General features: G+C 43.3%; 1 protein-coding gene across 1 annotated transcript in view; it reads right to left on the reverse strand.

Moving 5' to 3' along the window:
• Positions 1–17,882, reverse strand: part of LOC144132457 (DNA polymerase theta-like) — a 102,088-nt gene that overhangs the window by 27,841 nt on the left and 56,365 nt on the right. The window contains exons 16-17 of the mRNA XM_077664870.1: positions 14,035–16,028; positions 2,088–2,330 (exon numbers count right to left, since the gene is read on the reverse strand). Coding sequence (XP_077520996.1) covers positions 2,088–2,330; positions 14,035–16,028 — 2,237 coding nt within the window. The remainder of the gene's footprint in view (positions 1–2,087; positions 2,331–14,034; positions 16,029–17,882) is intronic.

Consider the following 17,882-nt stretch of genomic DNA (forward strand, 5'->3'; position numbering starts at 1 on the left):
CGAAAAATTTCGTTGAGGCAGAAATTTTGTTGTGGTGAAATCAGCCCAAAAACGCTGTCAGTTTGACAAAAGAGTCCAAAAACATAATTTATTTCCAAAGAAGTCGGTCAGTTTCTCCTGCTTCTTTTTCTTTGCCACGAGTGCCGTGCCATGACTTTCGCACTCGGTGAGCAGTTGCATCGCGACGGAGGAGCTCGTGGAAAAGTCCCGTTTAATCGGCATTGTACATGTCTGATGTGTCATTTTTCTCCATTAATTCTGGCACAGTAGTTGGCGGCACAGTAGTCGTCTTTTGGCGACGGATTGGTTGTGGCTCTGGCTTAGAAGAAGATGAAAGCTTGCACCCACGCCTTGTCGCAAGGCGGCAAGCCCGATTGTCATCACCACCAAGCAATGGCAGTCTTCATGTGGGTTTGAATGAGTGGATCAATTGGTTGCAGCGAAAATTTAGTGAAACAAAGCAGCGTGGACCTATGGAAGTACAGAGATGAGTGGTGATATGCTTGTTTTACTGTAAGATAGATTTTTAAACCCAGCACCGCATAGCAAAAATTTCGTTGAACCAGAAACGCGCGCCAAAAATGGTTCATTGTGATAAGAAATTTGTTCCATTACTTTCTATGGCGAGCTGATGGGGAATTGGAAATATTTCATTGAAGTGACGTTCGTTGTAACGGGGTTCGACTGTAAAATGATGCTCGCTGTTTCTGTGTGCAACACAGGAAAACAATAGGGCAGATTTTTCTTTTCTGGTTTCAAAGCCCCTTTAAGTCCCTCCAACCTCCCATGTACAAAGTTGCAATGAATATTTAAGGTGCTTTGGGCTTTAAAAACAGCCAGGACATGTATTCAATTTTCAGACAGTAGAAATAAGTAATATGAGATTACAGGACAGGTGGAGGAGGAGGATGAGACTAGATTAGCTACGAAGATATGGAAATTGATGCAACTAATTGCTGCTAACCGAATTGGCCTGATGACCTCTGTTACAACCCTGATACATGGAAGTTGCTCCTAATTATCGATGCATACATCCATCTAATGGTCTAAAGTTGCAGAGAGGCAGACCCTCTCCAGCTTTGGCAATATAGGTGTGCTTCTGAAGCCTGTCTCCAAACTCTGGTGGCTAAGCTGTTCATATGCACAAGGAGGAACACAAGCCTTCCACAAGGTCTGTAAGAAATGCGTGCCATTAACATGCACCTCTTGCAGCAGGCAGGTGAAATAATGCAGATGGTCCACGGGAATCAAGATGCTGCATAGTACCAAATAATTTCGCAAATTATGATACACCCAAATTTATATGCCCTGATTACGGGACAAATGTGGGATGGGATACAGCATACCCCAGTTAATTGCACGTGCATAATAAAGGATCATGGCTACAAGCTCAACAAGTACCCACAAAGTTAATTTCTGCACAGTAAAAAATGTGCAGACAGCTAAGATGAGTGCACAATTACCTTTCCTGGTTTCATTTAATACACCCGCAATGCCTGTATCGGCGCTTGTTGCTATCTTACAATGAAGTTTTGTTTTTGCACCTGAAATTTTGCCCATGGCAATCATGCCACTAACTATCCTAGCAAAAATTTACACTAAAGAATTAAAATAACAGAAGTGTTGTTTCCAGTGCTTCCAGCTAGAACCAGCTCACAGTTGCCAATCGTGCTAACTCTTGACATAGGGTGGTTGTCAATTTAAGTGAATTCAGCCCAGGCAAGCAAGTACACACGAAGGATTGCATCAGGAGATGCGCTGTCTAGCGACTGAAGTTTTTATTGAGAGAAGGAACAGTTTTACTGTCCCCTATCTGGACAGCACATCTTGATGACTTTTTTTTTTCGCTGATCACGTGTTCTCTTATGTGACTATAAATTGTTCTTCCTGTAAATAAAAACCTTTAGCTGCAAATTGGCCCTTACTATATGGCAGTCTTTCGTCTACTTGCCTGTTTGCACTGAATTCGCATTACAACACACTTTTAACAAGCCAGCTATCTGTAGTTCTGGTTGGCATGTTCCTACTCACAGTCCCTCCGACCTGTGCCCGACTCATCCCTGGCCTACTCCCCGCCTACCCCTCACCTTCAAGCAGAGGCTCGAGATGGGGAGCCCACTCGTTGACCATGTCCGCAAGCGAGTCCTCCGCCCGGCTAGGGTCCAGAAGCCAGTGGGCCATGTGGGGCTCCTCCCAGCCAAGCCGAGCCGGGTCGAGGCCACATGGCCTGGCCAGGAACCGCAGTGCTTGGGAGACATCTGGCACCACCACTCGCTTGGCCGCAGCCAGCCGTCGTGAGAGCAGCTCCAACAGCGGAGGTGCCGTGCTTTCTGCGAAGCATAAAATCCCACCGATTTTGGTAAAGTTAGTGCACGCAATGAAAGCATTTCCAGCGGCCAATTACTGCACCGCATTGCCGGTCCGTTCACACAACCTTTCATATCTGCTCGGCTATGCTCAAAGACTTGGCACGCACTATTAACCATGAACTCCACTTCCTCAGAGAATTCACATTTTAAACAAGAAGTCGCATGCGTGTAAAAAAAAGATGAAGATGCTCACTAGAAGCGTATATTTTCTCGCAACACTGTAGAAAGATGAGTTGAAGACGAACAGGTATTCATAATTGAAGAGAAGCCATGATAACACCTGTTGCATTTCCAGTGCACTTGTATCATGTCTACTATTTTTCATCAAATTTATCTTGGTTTAGAGCCAGACAAATTTAGAGAGAAATTATAAACCCTTTAGAGGCAGGAAATTGCTTTTTACCGCTTAACTGCATATTACCATACTTACACGTATATAACCCGAACACAAATGTAACGCATGGAGGAAATGTGAGACCTAACGAAAATGAAAATATCTATATTGCGGTCATAATGTGATCACGTTTCATTCAAGCAAATATATCTGATGCACCAAGGACTCAGAAAAAAATAAGATGGCATACACCAAAGAGATATGTCGACATTATTTGAGAGGCGATACTTCAGAAATACGCACGACATCATTGAGTGTGCAGCTATGCCTCTGGCGCATTAACCCGTGTATTCTCCCAAGCTGCTGTGATCGCTGTAACTGTGACATGCCACCACTGCTATGAATTCATGCTGCGCATTCCTCTGCCTGTTTGCCCTTTCTTCCCCTAATCCACTCAATTGTTTCAGTGCCCTTTCTTTCTCAATGGCTCACACTGCCTTCTTTCTAGGCTCACAGTCACAGTCTCCTCTGCCCATATGGGCCCCCAAGGTGATCAAAAAGTTCCACTTCTTTTGGTAGCTCACAAGTGTGGCAGTAAAGGTCACTGTAGATGTCTTGAGGACCAGTGAGAAAAAAAATTGCGTCATATTCATGCCTTGGTTCCAAATACAATGCGAGATGCCCTCAGAAAATCATGAAGTGAGAAAAAAACTCGTATCCTTGCCAATGCAGTGCTTGCGTTTTGTTTCGGGGGAAATTATGGCCTCAAGTCTGTGTGAAAAGCCAAAACAGGCTTGCGGAAGGCAACCTTGGCCGACTACATTTAAGATCTCTATATTGACTTCTTACTAAACACCATTGTAATGAAAGACAGTTCCCACACAGTGGACAGCTTTACGTCGACAAAAACTTGTATCCACTAATAATAGCTTAGAAAAAAGTGAGAGATAAGCTTGCAGACAAGCAGAACAGGAACACATTAAAACAAAGGAAAATTTCCAGTCTACCGTATTATTAAAAAACGGTGAAAATAAGTTTAACCATACCAATGCAACAAATCAATTCAAAACAAGGCTATCAGGTTTATCCATTTTTTTATCTTTAGAATGTCAGCTTTATCTCTGCGAGCAGAATCAAGTTTTATTCATCAAGGTTATTTAAGAATCAAGTTCCTTCATCACGGCATTGTGAGCATTCAATTGTTTCATGAATCTTTGCACAGTTCCCTTTAAACTTTGCAGAAATTATCAGGCATATTTTACGTCATAGGCGATTTTTTTGCTTGTGGCACAATTTATTTAGAGAAATCGTTTCACTTTCTACAGCAGTCATCTCTATTGAAAGGCTGAAACCTCACTAGGCTCAAACTGCTTCTAGTATACCAGTAAGACAGAGCATGATGGTGTAAATTGTGTGTAGGACTATGTGGTAGCGTAACAGTCCGACTGTTCCATTATTCTCCAATATACACCGAAGAACAGATATGTCGACATTATTTGAGACAGAGCATGATGGTAAGCGTAACAGTCCGACTATTAAAATATTCTCCAATATACACCGAAGAACAGATATGTCGACATTATTTGAGACAGAGCATGATGGTGAGCGTAACAGTCCGACTGTTAAAATATTCTCCAATATACACCGAAGAACAGATATATCAACATTATTTGAGACAGAGCACGTTGGTGAGCGTAACAGTCCGACTGTTAAAATATTCTCCAATATACACCGAAGAACAGATATGTCGACATTATTTGAGACAGAGCATGATGGTGAGCGTAACAGTCCGACTGTTAAAATATTCTCCAATATACACCGAAGAACAGATATGTCGACATTATTTGAGACAGAGCATGATGGTGAGCATAACAGTCCGACTATTAAAATATTCTCCAATATACACCGATGAACAGATATGTCGACATTATTTGAGACAGAGCATGATGGTGAGCGTAACAGTCCGACTATTAAAATATTCTCCAATATACACCGATGAACAGATATGTCGACATTATTTGAGACAGAGCATGATGGTGAGCGTAACAGTCCGACTATTAAAATATTCTCCAATACACACCGAAGAACAGATATATCAACATTATTTGAGACAGAGCACATGATGGTGAGCGTAACTGTCCAACTGTTCCAATATTCTCCAATATACACCGAAGAACAGATATGTCGACATTATTTGAGACAGAGCATGAAAATGAGCGTAACAGTCTGACTGTTCCAATATTCTCCACTATACACCAAAGAACTGATATGTCGACATTATTTGAGACAGAGCACATGACGGTGAGCTTCGACTGTTCCAATATTCTTTAATATACACCGAAGAACAGATATGTCGACATTATTTAAGACAGAGCACATGATGGTGAGCGTAACTGTCCAACTGTTCCAATATTCTCCAATATACACCGAAGAACAGATATGTCGACATTATTTGAGACAGAGCATGAAGGTGAGCGTAACAGTCTGACTGTTCCAATATTCTCCAATATACACCGAAGAACAGATATGTCGACATTATTTGAGACAGAGGACATGATGGTGAGCGTAACTGTCCAACTGTTCCAATATTCTCCAATATACAACGAAGAACAGATATGTCGACATTATTTGAGACAGAGCATGAAGGTGAGCGTAACAGTCTGACTGTTCCAATATTCTCCAATATACACCGAAGAACAGATATGTCGACATTATTTGAGACAGAGCACATGATGGTGAGCGTAACTGTCCAACTGTTCCAATATTCTCCAATATACATCGAAGAACAGATATGTCGACATTATTTGAGACAGAGCATGAAGGTGAGCGTAACAGTCTGACTGTTCCAATATTCTCCACTATACACCAAAGAACAGATATGTCGACATTATTTGAGACAGAGCACATGACGGTGAGCTTCGACTGTTCCAATATTCTTTAATATACACCGAAGAACAGATATGTCGACATTACTTGAGACAGAGCGCATGATGGTGAGCGTAACTGTAGGAATGTTCCAATATTCTCCAATATACACCGAAGGACAGATATGTCGACATTACTTGAGACAGAGCGCATGATGGTGAGCGTAACTGTCGGAATGTTCCAATATTCTCCAATATACACCGAAGGACAGATATGTCGACATTATTTGAGACAGAGCACATGATGGTGAGCGTAACTGTCCAACTGTTCCAATATTCTCCAATATACACCGAAGAACAGATATGTCGACATTATTTGAGACAGAGCATGAAGGTGAGCGTAACAGTCTGACTGTTCCAATATTCTCCAATATACACCGAAGAACAGATATGTCGACATTATTTCAGACAGAGCACATGATGGTGAGCGTAACAGTCCAACTGTTTCAATATTCTCCAATATACACCGAAGAACAGATATGTCGACATTATTTGAGACAGAGCATGAAGGTGAGCGTAACAGTCTGACTGTTCCAATATTCTCCACTATACACCGAAGAACAGATAGGTCGACATTATTTGAGACAGAGCACATGATGGTGAGCGTAACTGTCCAACTGTTCCAATATTCTCCAATATACACCGAAGAACAGATATGACGACATTATTTTGAGACAGAGCATGAAGGTGAGCGTAACAGTCTGACTGTTCCAATATTCTCCACTATACACCGAAGAACAGATATGTCGACATTATTTGAGACAGAGCACATGATGGTGAGCGTAACTGTCCAACTGTTCCAATAGTCTCCAATATACACCGAAGAACAGATATGTCGACATTATTTGAGACAGCATGAAGGTGAGCGTAACAGTCTGACTGTTCCAATATTCTCCAATATACACCGAAGAACAGATATGTCGACATTATTTGAGACAGAGCATGATGGTGAGCGTAACAGTCCGACTATTAAAATATTCTCCAATATACACCGAAGAACAGATATGTCGACATTATTTGAGACAGAGCATGATGGTGAGCGTAACAGTCCGACTATTAAAATATTCTCCAATATACACCGAAGAACAGATATGTCGACATTATTTGAGACAGAGCATGATGGTGAGCGTAACAGTCCGACTATTAAAATATTCTCCAATATACACCGAAGAACAGATATGTCGACATTATTTGAGACAGAGCATGATGGTGAGCGTAACAGTCCGACTATTAAAATATTCTCCAATACACACCGAAGAACAGATATATCAACATTATTTGAGACAGAGCACATGATGGTGAGCGTAACTGTCCAACTGTTCCAATATTCTCCAATATACACCGAAGAACAGATATGTCGACATTATTTGAGACAGAGCATGAAGGTGAGCGTAACAGTCTGACTGTTCCAATATTCTCCAATATACACGGAAGAACAGATATGTCGACATTATTTGAGACAGAGCACATGATGGTGAGCGTAACTGTCCAACTGTTCCAATATTTTCCAATATACACCGAAGAACAGATATGTCGACATTATTTGAGACAGAGCACATGACGGTGAGCTTCGACTGTTCCAATATTCTTTAATATACACCGAAGAACAGATATGTCGACATTATTTGAGACAGAGCACATGATGGTGAGCGTAACTGTCCAACTGTTCCAATATTCTCCAATATACACCGAAGAACAGATATGTCGACATTATTTGAGACAGAGCATGAAGGTGAGCGTAACAGTCTGACTGTTCCAATATTCTCCACTATACACCAAAGAACAGATATGTCGACATTATTTGAGACAGAGCACATGACGGTGAGCTTCGACTGTTCCAATATTCTTTAATATACACCGAAGAACAGATATGTCGACATTACTTGAGACAGAGCGCATGATGGTGAGCGTAACTGTCGGAATGTTCCAATATTCTCCAATATACACCGAAGGACAGATATGTCGACATTATTTGAGACAGAGCACATGATGGTGAGCGTAACTGTCCAACTGTTCCAATATTCTCCAATATACACCGAAGAACAGATATGTCGACATTATTTGAGACAGAGCACATGATGGTGAGCGTAACTGTCCAACTGTTCCAATATTCTCCAATATACACCGAAGAACAGATATGTCGACATTATTTGAGACAGAGCACATGATGGTGAGCGTAACTGTCCGACTGTTCCAATATTCTCCAATATACACCGAAGAACAGATATGTCGACATTATTTGAGACAGAGCACATGATGGTGAGCGCAACAGTCTGACTGTTCCAATATTCTCCAATATACACCGAAGAACAGATATGTCGACATTATTTGAGACAGAGCACATGATGGTGAGCGTAACTGTCCAACTGTTCCAATATTCTCCAATATACACCGAAGAACAGATATGTCGACATTATTTGAGACAGAGCATGATCGTGAGCGTAACAGTCCGACTGTTCCAATATTCTCCACTATACACCAAAGAACAAATATGTCGACATTATTTGAGACAGAGCACATGACGGTGAGCTTCGACTGTTCCAATATTCTCCAATATACACCGAAGAACAGATATGTCGACATTACTTGAGACAGAGCGCATGATGGTGAGCGTAACTGTCGGAATGTTCCAATATTCTCCAATATACACCGAAGGACAGATATGTCGACGCGGTCCAGAGACTTTTGTCCCCGACTGTACATGCGAGGAAACTGTGATAGCAGCATCTTCCCCATGTAACCTCGTCTGAGCACTGCGATGCAAAGGGAAAATGCAAGGCAGTGCCAGCATAGCCGTATTGCGCCAGCTCGTCCTGCCATGCACCAATGCCTCAGCAGCCAAGGATTACGTAGGGTCCAAGCTCATTTCATGCTGTTTATGACAAATGCCAGGTAACATGCGGGTCAGAAAGCTAGGTCGTCCAGATTCCAGATTCACACCATGCATAAGTGTGTTTGTGTGACCGGGGGGGGAGGGGGGAGGAATCCAGCGAATGCCAGAATCAGTGTCACAGCATTCAATTCATTTCATTTCATTTATTTACCCTCAGGGCCATTAGGCGTTACAGAGGGGATTGGGAATAACATACAAGTACAAAAAACAAGAACAGCAGCTAAAAATTTTGAATATAGTTACAGCACACACTGGTTTAATATCAATAACAGCACTAGCAAAAGGCAGCATTACAAAAAACAAACCATGAAAGAAAACAGCAGCTAATAAAATAAAACATAGATATAGACAGAGACTTATATAAAATTAGTAACAGCGTTACAAAAGGCAACAGTATCAGTAATTTCAGCAATATCGTGGGGAAGGTGTTTCCAGCTGACACAAGTTCTGGGTATGAATGAATAGTGAAAACATCTCGTGCGACAAGGAGGGATCCAAACTTTGTAGCGGTGATCAATGCGTGCTGAAATATACGATGGTCTTTTTACCAAACTCTCTTTAAGATAAGGATTATGATAAATTTTATGAAAAGTACATAATGAAGCTATTGACCTGCGATGGGAAAGAAGCGGGAGGGAAAGGTTAGCTTTCATGGCAGTTACACTTCTAGTACGATGATAGTTGGAAAGTATGAAACGACAACCGCGGTTTTGAACAGATTCTAAGTCAGAAATGAGAGATTCGACCCCAGGGTTCCACACCGATGAAGCATATTCCAATTTAGAGCGGACCAAAGTTTTGTAAAGTAGTAGTTTTAATGAACTCGGTGCACATGAAAAATTTCTGCGAAGGTATCCAAGGATGCGGTTAGCGTTATTTATAACGTAGTCAACATGAGGTTTCCAAGACAGGTTAGAAGAGACATGAACACCCAGATATTTATAAGACGACACAGTTTCAAGAGTGATGCCATTAATGCAGTAGGTAGAGTGTGTAGGTAGACAGACGAGAAATGGGCAAATGCTTGCATTTAGTAATGTTTAGCTTCATATTCCACAGGCTACACCAATCCAGTACCTTGTTAATATCTGACTGAAGAACAGATGCATCATTATCTTCATTAATTTCGCGGTAAATAACACAGTCATCAGCAAAAAGACAAACGGAAGACGATATAGCAGTTAGTTGTAGCAGGATGCGGTTAGCGTTATTTATAACGTAGTCAACATGAGGTTTCCAAGACAGGTCAGAAGAGACATGAACACCCAGATATTTATAAGACGACACAGTTTCAAGAGTGATGCCATTAATGCAGTAGGTAGAGTGTGTAGGTAGACAGACGAGAAATGGGCAAATGCTTGCATTTAGTAATGTTTAGCTTCATATTCCACAGGCTACACCAATCCAGTACCTTGTTAATATCTGACTGAAGAACAGATGCATCATTATCTTCATTAATTTCGCGGTAAATAACACAGTCATCGGCAAAAAGACAAACGGAAGACGATATAGCAGTTAGTTGTAGCAGGATGCGGTTAGCGTTATTTATAATGTAGTCAACATGAGGTTTCCAAGACAGGTCAGAAGGGACATGAACACCCAGATATTTATAAGACGACACAGTTTCAAGAGTGATGCTATTAATGCAGTAGGTAGAGTGTGTAGGTAGACAGACGAGAAATGGGCAAATGCTTGCATTTAGTAATGTTTAGCTTCATATTCCACAGGCTACACCAATCCAGTACCTTGTTAATATCTGACTGAAGAACAGATGCATCATTATCTTCATTAATTTCGCGGTAAATAACACAGTCATCGGCAAAAAGACAAACGGAAGACGATATAGCAGTTAGTTGTAGCAGGATGCGGTTAGCGTTATTTATAACGTAGTCAACATGAGGTTTCCAAGACAGGTCAGAAGAGACATGAACACCCAGATATAAGACGACACAGTTTCGAGAGTGATGCCATTAATGCAGTAGGTAGAGTGTGTAGGTAGACAGACGAGAAATGGGCAAATGCTTGCATTTAGTAATGTTTAGCTTCATATTCCACAGGCTACACCAATCCAGTACCTTGTTAATATCTGACTGAAGAACAGATGCATCATTATCTTCATTAATTTCGCGGTAAATAACACAGTCATCGGCAAAAAGACAAACGGAAGACGATATAGTAGTTGGTAAGTCATTTATATAAATGAGAAAGAGGAGGGGCCCAGGAATGGACCCCCCTATATGGGGAACTAAATGGGGAACCACCGGTGAGCATCAGCCTCTGTGAATCACATCAGCTGGTTCCACTGTGAGGGCAGGCTGCATTCCAATAAGTTTGGAACTAATAAATTGGCAATGAATTAGCTCTGGTTAAACCTGGGGTGACGCAATAGCTACAGCTGGCCGAGTGGAACTTGCTCAGTTGAATTGCAAAGTCAATCTTTCGCCGCTCCGTTTCGCTGGGTGTTCCTTCTTCATCTTCATCCCACTTGACACGGTGCATGCGCGCAGCTGTGGAAACTCTGTTTTGCCGGTGCAACGCGCCACCAGTGGCAGCAGCTGCTCAGCATCACGTGGCTGGTCATGTGACCAACCACGTGATCAGCCACAGTGACGCGTCACTCGACGCTCGGACTCCCTCTCCCACTGAAGTCAGTCTGAATGGAAAGTAATTTCTCATGCCTAACCAGTGAGAAAACCGCTGCTTATGAGCATCTTGGCCAGCTGCCTTGGTGTAAGCAATGAGAGCACATTGTACTTACTTGGTAAGAGCGCTACGCATTCCAATGTCACCAATAACCAGCGTATATGCTGACAACAGAACCTACTTAGTGACACGGAAGCATGAGAACCTGTAAAGCATGCTGTGCACTTGCAATCACTTTCTTTCTCTTTACATTGCAGTTGCAAAGAACAAAACCTTTCATTTCTCCAAAAAGAACTAGTTTAATCCAGATAGAGAAAAGAAAAAGAAGAGTTAACTTCTTGCCAGGAGCTGATCGCTTAGCTCTTCCATACCAGGCTTTCATGGAATAGAACTTTTCATGTTGTTGTTATAAGTGACTTAGGCTCATAGAAACGTTTACTACAGTAATTCCTGCAAGTTCCTATTCACCATTACGTGTTTGCTTTAAACGCAGGATTTTGACCAGACAGCAGCAGCTCTAGGCACTCTTTTATCTCTAGGAAAGCAAGAACGGTAGCAGAATAAAAGTCTGAGAAAGCGGGGGCTTCTGCTGCATTCTCAAGTTGAAACTGACCACAGAAGGTTTGACAGCAACCCCGAGACAGCATCAGTCAGTGGTATGAGTACGCCATGGTCTCACATTTCTTGAGAACAACAATGAAAGTCGTAAATGCAGACATTTCTCTTGGTTTTTTTTCTAAGTAATGCATACTGCACATTTTTTTAAGGCGTATAGACACCACATTTTGCTTACCCATTTTCTTCTTACAAATGATGCTAGACATTTATACGTGAATCAACCTGTGGTATTCCCTGCAATCACTATATAATTTATAATTTAAATTATTCTTTATGCAGTTTCCGTTTCATCAACTGAATGATGGCTGTAACGTTGAATAAGACACTAAGACATGACAAAAACTGAAGAATAACTGTTGATATACAGTTTTGATTTACTACAGCACTTAAGCCAGGCTGCTTCAAAGGCTGGAATGACAACAAACGACACATCAGTATTGACGTTAGAAAGCAGAAGAATGATTTCCAGGCTGCAGTTTCTGTATCTGCTCAACAATCACCAACTTGGTATCAATCCACAATTGTTCATTCATCCATGTGTGGGTCGTCAAACTCGGCACTCCCACCATCACAATCTTTGCATGTACTAACATATCTAAGAATTCTTTTTTTTCCCCGCACTGTCACCCAGTGGAATGCACTTGCAAGAGATGTTTTTCCCCGCTGATAATGTAACAGTTTTTGAAGAAGGTAAATGAAAAGCCCTGGGTTGATTTTTTGCAGCACTGTTTGCTGATTCATTTTTCCCCTTTTCTACTGTATATCATATGTTTGCACTGCACCCTGTTCGTTTTATATTTTGTGATTGCTTGCCAATGGTGGTGCTGAAATGCATTTTCTTGAGAGCTGTATTGCCCTCCCTGCTTGGTCTTCAATGACTGCAGTATATTTCAAATAAATAAATCAATAAATTAATAAATATCGCAGTTTTCTTCAGGCTTCACGTGACTTAACACACCTAGCATGTCACAGCATGACAGAAGAAATTCAATAATAAATTATTTGGTGGTCACAGGCAAATATCCTTTGGTGATCCATGTATTCCAATGTCTTAAGGATCATTACAGAGAAGAAAACATTACACAAAAATGAGGTGTCTATAGTCCTTAAATAAACCTTCGAAACCTGATTGATGCGCACTTGCTTTACTTTCCAAGAGAGACAGCCTATCACAGTCGACTTCCACAGCCCTTATGTGCTGCCATCTATTGCATGCTTCGTGCTCTTCCACAAGCGCCAACTCTCTGCTTGTTGGTTTCACTGACAAACTACTTGCCTGTTCCTTCCCTGCATGTGATATTGATAAAATCTGCTGCACGGCAAACTATTCATTGAAGAACTTTCGCCTGAGGTCTACATGTATGAAGCTTTTCTCCAACTAAGCCAATAAAAAGATTCAAAGCTACCAATTTAGTCTTTAATTTAAGGATAACTCTGGCGTGTTTTGTACCTTCATGGATTTTTCTTAACTTTTCAGGGTGAGTTCTCCGCAGCTTTCTGGTCATTTGTGCCAAATTTCGTGGCTGGACGACGCCTCGTTGCAGTGCAAATTAATTTTTAAATTTTCAGTTCCATGGCCTCAATCAGCACTTTCTATGGGCAACATTGCATGTGTGACATCACAGCTTGGCATACTCACTGACATTCAGTTAACGTGAGAAGTTGGGCTATTTGGTACGTATTCATGATTAATGAGTGCAAAAAAGATAAAGATGCAAAGAAGAAGACAAAAGGACAATATGACCAAAGTGCCCATTGATATTTGCTCTGCATTTGCTCAAGGACAAAATTTCGTGCTTGTTTTTAGTCACTTCAGACTAATAATGACCCATGCTGTCACTCACTTGCCAGTTTAGCCAATCAAAGCACTCACAATAAGTTTTCGGACATTATCTATGATGTCATAGGCTGGTATGTCGTGACACCATAATTTGGCCGAAACCCAGCTTCAGTTTCAGTTTCCTAGTTTCTGCTGTTTTAAAACACTTCTAGGCAGTATTTTATAAAACAGTTTTTTGTACTGGTCAGAGAGGACTCTTAAGAATATGATGCGATTTTCAACTCAATATGTTGAAAAAATCTCCAGAGTTGCCCCTTAAGGTGAAAGTAGAAAAAGCTTGATGATATTTTGACCCTAAGTCTAGCAGTGCAAGGGAATCGGTTCTTTCACATCTCTAATTACTAACCAGTGGACAGAACAACAAGCAAGTAGTAGTTATCAATGCAAAAGCAGTTTAGAGAAAAACTATTCACCAAGAGGCAGGAAATGAGCCTTGTAGTCCTCCCAGCAGATGGCGATGCCCACCAGGCGCTTCCCGTCCGCGACGAGAGGAGGGTTGTCGCAAAGCTTTGCCACAAGCCGAGTGCTCCTCCTAAACCCGATGGACGACTGTGCTTCTGCGTGCGCCTGCACAGCCACAGACATCGAAAAATGCCTCTTCTTTTCCCACTTGCGGGTAAAGTCCTCCACACACTCTACTCGCTCCCACGTGAACCCTTCCCGCACTCGATCTGCTAGCGAGTCCAGCGAGAGGTCGCTGTCCTCTGTCGACGAGAACAGCTCACCGTCAGACGCGCTCCGCTTGCGGCTTTTTGTCGCAGACCCCGAAGACCCACTGCTGCTCCGTTTACTGGCAGGGCTGTTGTTCTCCGACTTTGGAACGTCGTCGTTGCCCGGAGAACCGAACAACTCGGAGAGTGTCGAGCTTCCGAGAGAGCAGGCGGCACTGGAAACATCATCGAAGCTGGTATTGGGCAACGGCGACTTTTGTTGACGTGTGACGTCCTTACACAAAGCACCATTTGAAATATTGCCACAGTTCTCGTCACCTGCAGAACTGCTTGCAGTTGCATTCTCTGCCATGCCATCAGTGCCACATGTCACGCCATCCATGGCCTTCAGGGTTTGGCTGTCCAAGACAAAACTCCCACTAAACCTGTATGAATCTTTTTTCCTCCGAGCAGGAGGGGAAGCAGCAGCGGCGGCTAGGCTTGCGGATTTGGAAGCCGCCGAGTGCCGTCTGCTCCTGAGGAGCGTCAGAGGTGGGCTCTTCCTCACTCTGCTCGCCCTCGCAACCATGGTACTTGGAAAAAAGCTGCTGCCAAAGTCAAACGAGTCGCCGACTTCCACAACGTCCTTCGGGCTTGATGTGCTGGAAGACAGGTCTTTGCCATTAGCACAAGAATTGCGAGCCTCTGATCGTAAAGCTCTATCACTATGCAATGGCGATACTATGAGGCTTGTGCACGCAGCCTTTTGCGCGGAATTTTTTGCTCCCGAATTTCCTGGCTGTGAAAGCCCTGCTCCTGTTTTAGCAGGTGTGCAGCTCTTGCGTGGTGACGCCACATTTTCTTTGTCGACATTCAACGCCTCTGAGTCGACCGCAAAACTTCCACTGAGCTGGTAAAACACCTCCTTCGGAGAAGCAATGCTGGGACTGTTTGTATCTGAGGGTGTTCCAGCAGGTTTGTTGATCTGTTTTGCCCTTGACAAAGCAAGCGGTGAGCTGTTTTCTTCCCACAACAAAATGGCATCGTCATCCATATTCGCAACGACAACTGCCTCTCCCCTGACTGGCGAATCCGTTGACTTTCGATGCGCTCCTTCAGGAGACTTCTCCGATGCAATGGGTAAACTGCCAAGGATTCCATCCAATGTGAGACGCTCCTCGTCATCAGAATCATGTGTTTCCGGTTCGAGATGAGCAACAGTTCCACCTGGCGGCAAAGATGGCCATGGAAGTGACAACGAAACCGGCATTCCTTGAGCCCCCTTCCTGTGTTTACCGCTGTATTCGGAGCCTTCACTAGCTTCTTCCTTAGGTGATTTAGATGAAGCAGGGTTCTCTTGCTTTCCAGGCAAAGCGTGCGGGGTCATGGCAACCCGAAGTGGTTTCGGCGAAATAGCTGCCTGATGACTTGATGAGCTCCCAATCTGACGGGACCCTGGATTGGAGTTTGGTCCCGCAGTGCCCGCACTCAGTTTTGGTGAATCCGCAACCTGGTTGCCCCCGTGGCCCTTAGGTTTCCTTGTTTCTTGATGTTCACTGCTGTCTGTCGAGGTGTCGGCTTGAGTGTTCTGTGGTGAAGCAGCAGTGCTGTTTGTGGACGCTCTCTCGCCCCACGCAACTTGGGCTACGCCCAGGGTCCCCTCCACCACGGCTCTTGCCTCCCGCACTAGAATGTCTGCCAGCTGTGTGGTTGTGACCATGCCATGAGCGGGCAGCTGCCAACAGCGGGACTCACCCCTGCAGTTGAAACCGGGAGACAAACCAGAAAAAAACGGCAGGCTTGTAGCTGCCCAGCCAGAAAGTAAAGTACTAACACTGATTTGTCAAGATGAACTAACTTCTCCACATGGTGAATGAAATTACACAAAACAAGTGAGTGTAAATTATAAACTGGTTCCACAGTTACACATCACTTGGTGGCTAACACGGAAGAATAGAAAAAACCAAAGCAGGAGGTACAACAAAGCTTCAGTCAAAAACACCATGACGCAATGACAACCCACAAAAAGTGAGACCAATGCATGGTTGAGAACACATCCTGGTGTTGCTGCTTTCGTGACTTTTCTGCCTTCTTTCTTTGTTCATTTCACATACTTTCAGGGCCCATAGACATTGTGGAAAAGACCGGCGTGTTATCTGTCAAAAAGAGACATGGAAATGTACAATGGCAAAAATAAATGCCAGCTGAAAGTTTGGCGACTTGGACACACTACCAAATAGGTTATCCCCTTAATCCTTAACCGCATGGTGCATAGTTTTCCATGCATCTCTAATGTGCATTCTTGCATTCGTCTAGTGTGCTGATAGTCTACTTCTCACATGCTGTTGTGTGGTGAAAAACCCTTGTTTTTGCCAAGTAAATTTACTATGATGCGATAGAGTCATGGCAGTTCTTAGAAAGGGGGGGGTACCAAAAATTCTGCATAAATATGGTAAACAAGTGCAGTATAAACACAATATAACATAAAAGTCAATTTGTGGTTGCTACATGGAGTATAAGTAAGCAAACATCAAAACGTTAGTCACTCGTTTAAAGACTTCTGCTTTTAGAAAGCTTACAGTTCATTGAAACTCAAAACGCTACTACAGTAGAACCCCGCTGCTACGTTCCTCACTGCTGCGTTTTCCCGGCTGCTACGTCGTTTTCATCCGGTCCCGGCATAGCTTCCATAGGATCCAATGTATAAGGAACCCCGCTGTTACGTAGTAGCTATGAAAACGTTCCCGCATGATACAGCGCAACTTAGCATCCCGAACACACCTGGGCTGAAGTAGGCAACGCGCTCCAACCGCTATTTTGACTTTTGGAGAGTTTTGGCAGGGCTTGGCCGGGCTTGGCTATAGAACTGGCTGCCAGAAGCCGCACGCCAGTCCAATAGGCCGCCACTAGGTGGCCATTCGTGAAAAATGCTCTCACTTTTACGGTCGCCGCATGGTTGTTGGACGGGTCGACTCCTCTTCTATCGTGCTATCGTCATTGTGCATTAAGCCTCGTGAATGTCGAACTTGTGCTTAGATGGCGTCGCGCAAGCGGAAGGCGCTTTCCCTTGAGGAAAAGCTGGACGCATTAAACGCAGTCGACAGGCCCGGAAGAGAGTTGACATTGCCAAGGACCTTGGTCTCCCACCCTCGACGCTTAACAGCATCGTCTCCAAGCGTGCAGAGATAGAGAGGAATGCCGTGCTCTTCGGCCCGAAAGCAAAGCAGGCTCGTGGCAGACACAGCAAGCCACCATTCTGGACTTTCTTAAGTCCTAAGCGCACTCTGTGGAAATAAATTGTCTATAGTTGAAACTACACTTTTTTCATTAATTTTCGGAGCTTTCCTCACTGTTGCGTTTTCCCGGCTGTTACGTTTTTTTTCCTGGTCCAGTGAAAAATGTATGAACGGGGTTCCACTGTACATGGAAAGCAGACAAGGGAATGAAAACAGGTGCTCATTATGACATAAATGATGGAAGCCAACAGTAACCAAAGCCAAGTAGCATAGGAGATATCTTCTGTAGCGAGACCTACACTGGGCTACCAGTCGAGCATTTCGCAGTGGCTGGAAGAGGCCAGCTGTGCACATGCGCCGTTTCCATGGCAACCG

The sequence above is a fragment of the Amblyomma americanum genome, chromosome 5, assembly GCF_052857255.1.
Source record: "Amblyomma americanum isolate KBUSLIRL-KWMA chromosome 5, ASM5285725v1, whole genome shotgun sequence".
Taxonomy (NCBI): domain Eukaryota; kingdom Metazoa; phylum Arthropoda; class Arachnida; order Ixodida; family Ixodidae; genus Amblyomma; species Amblyomma americanum.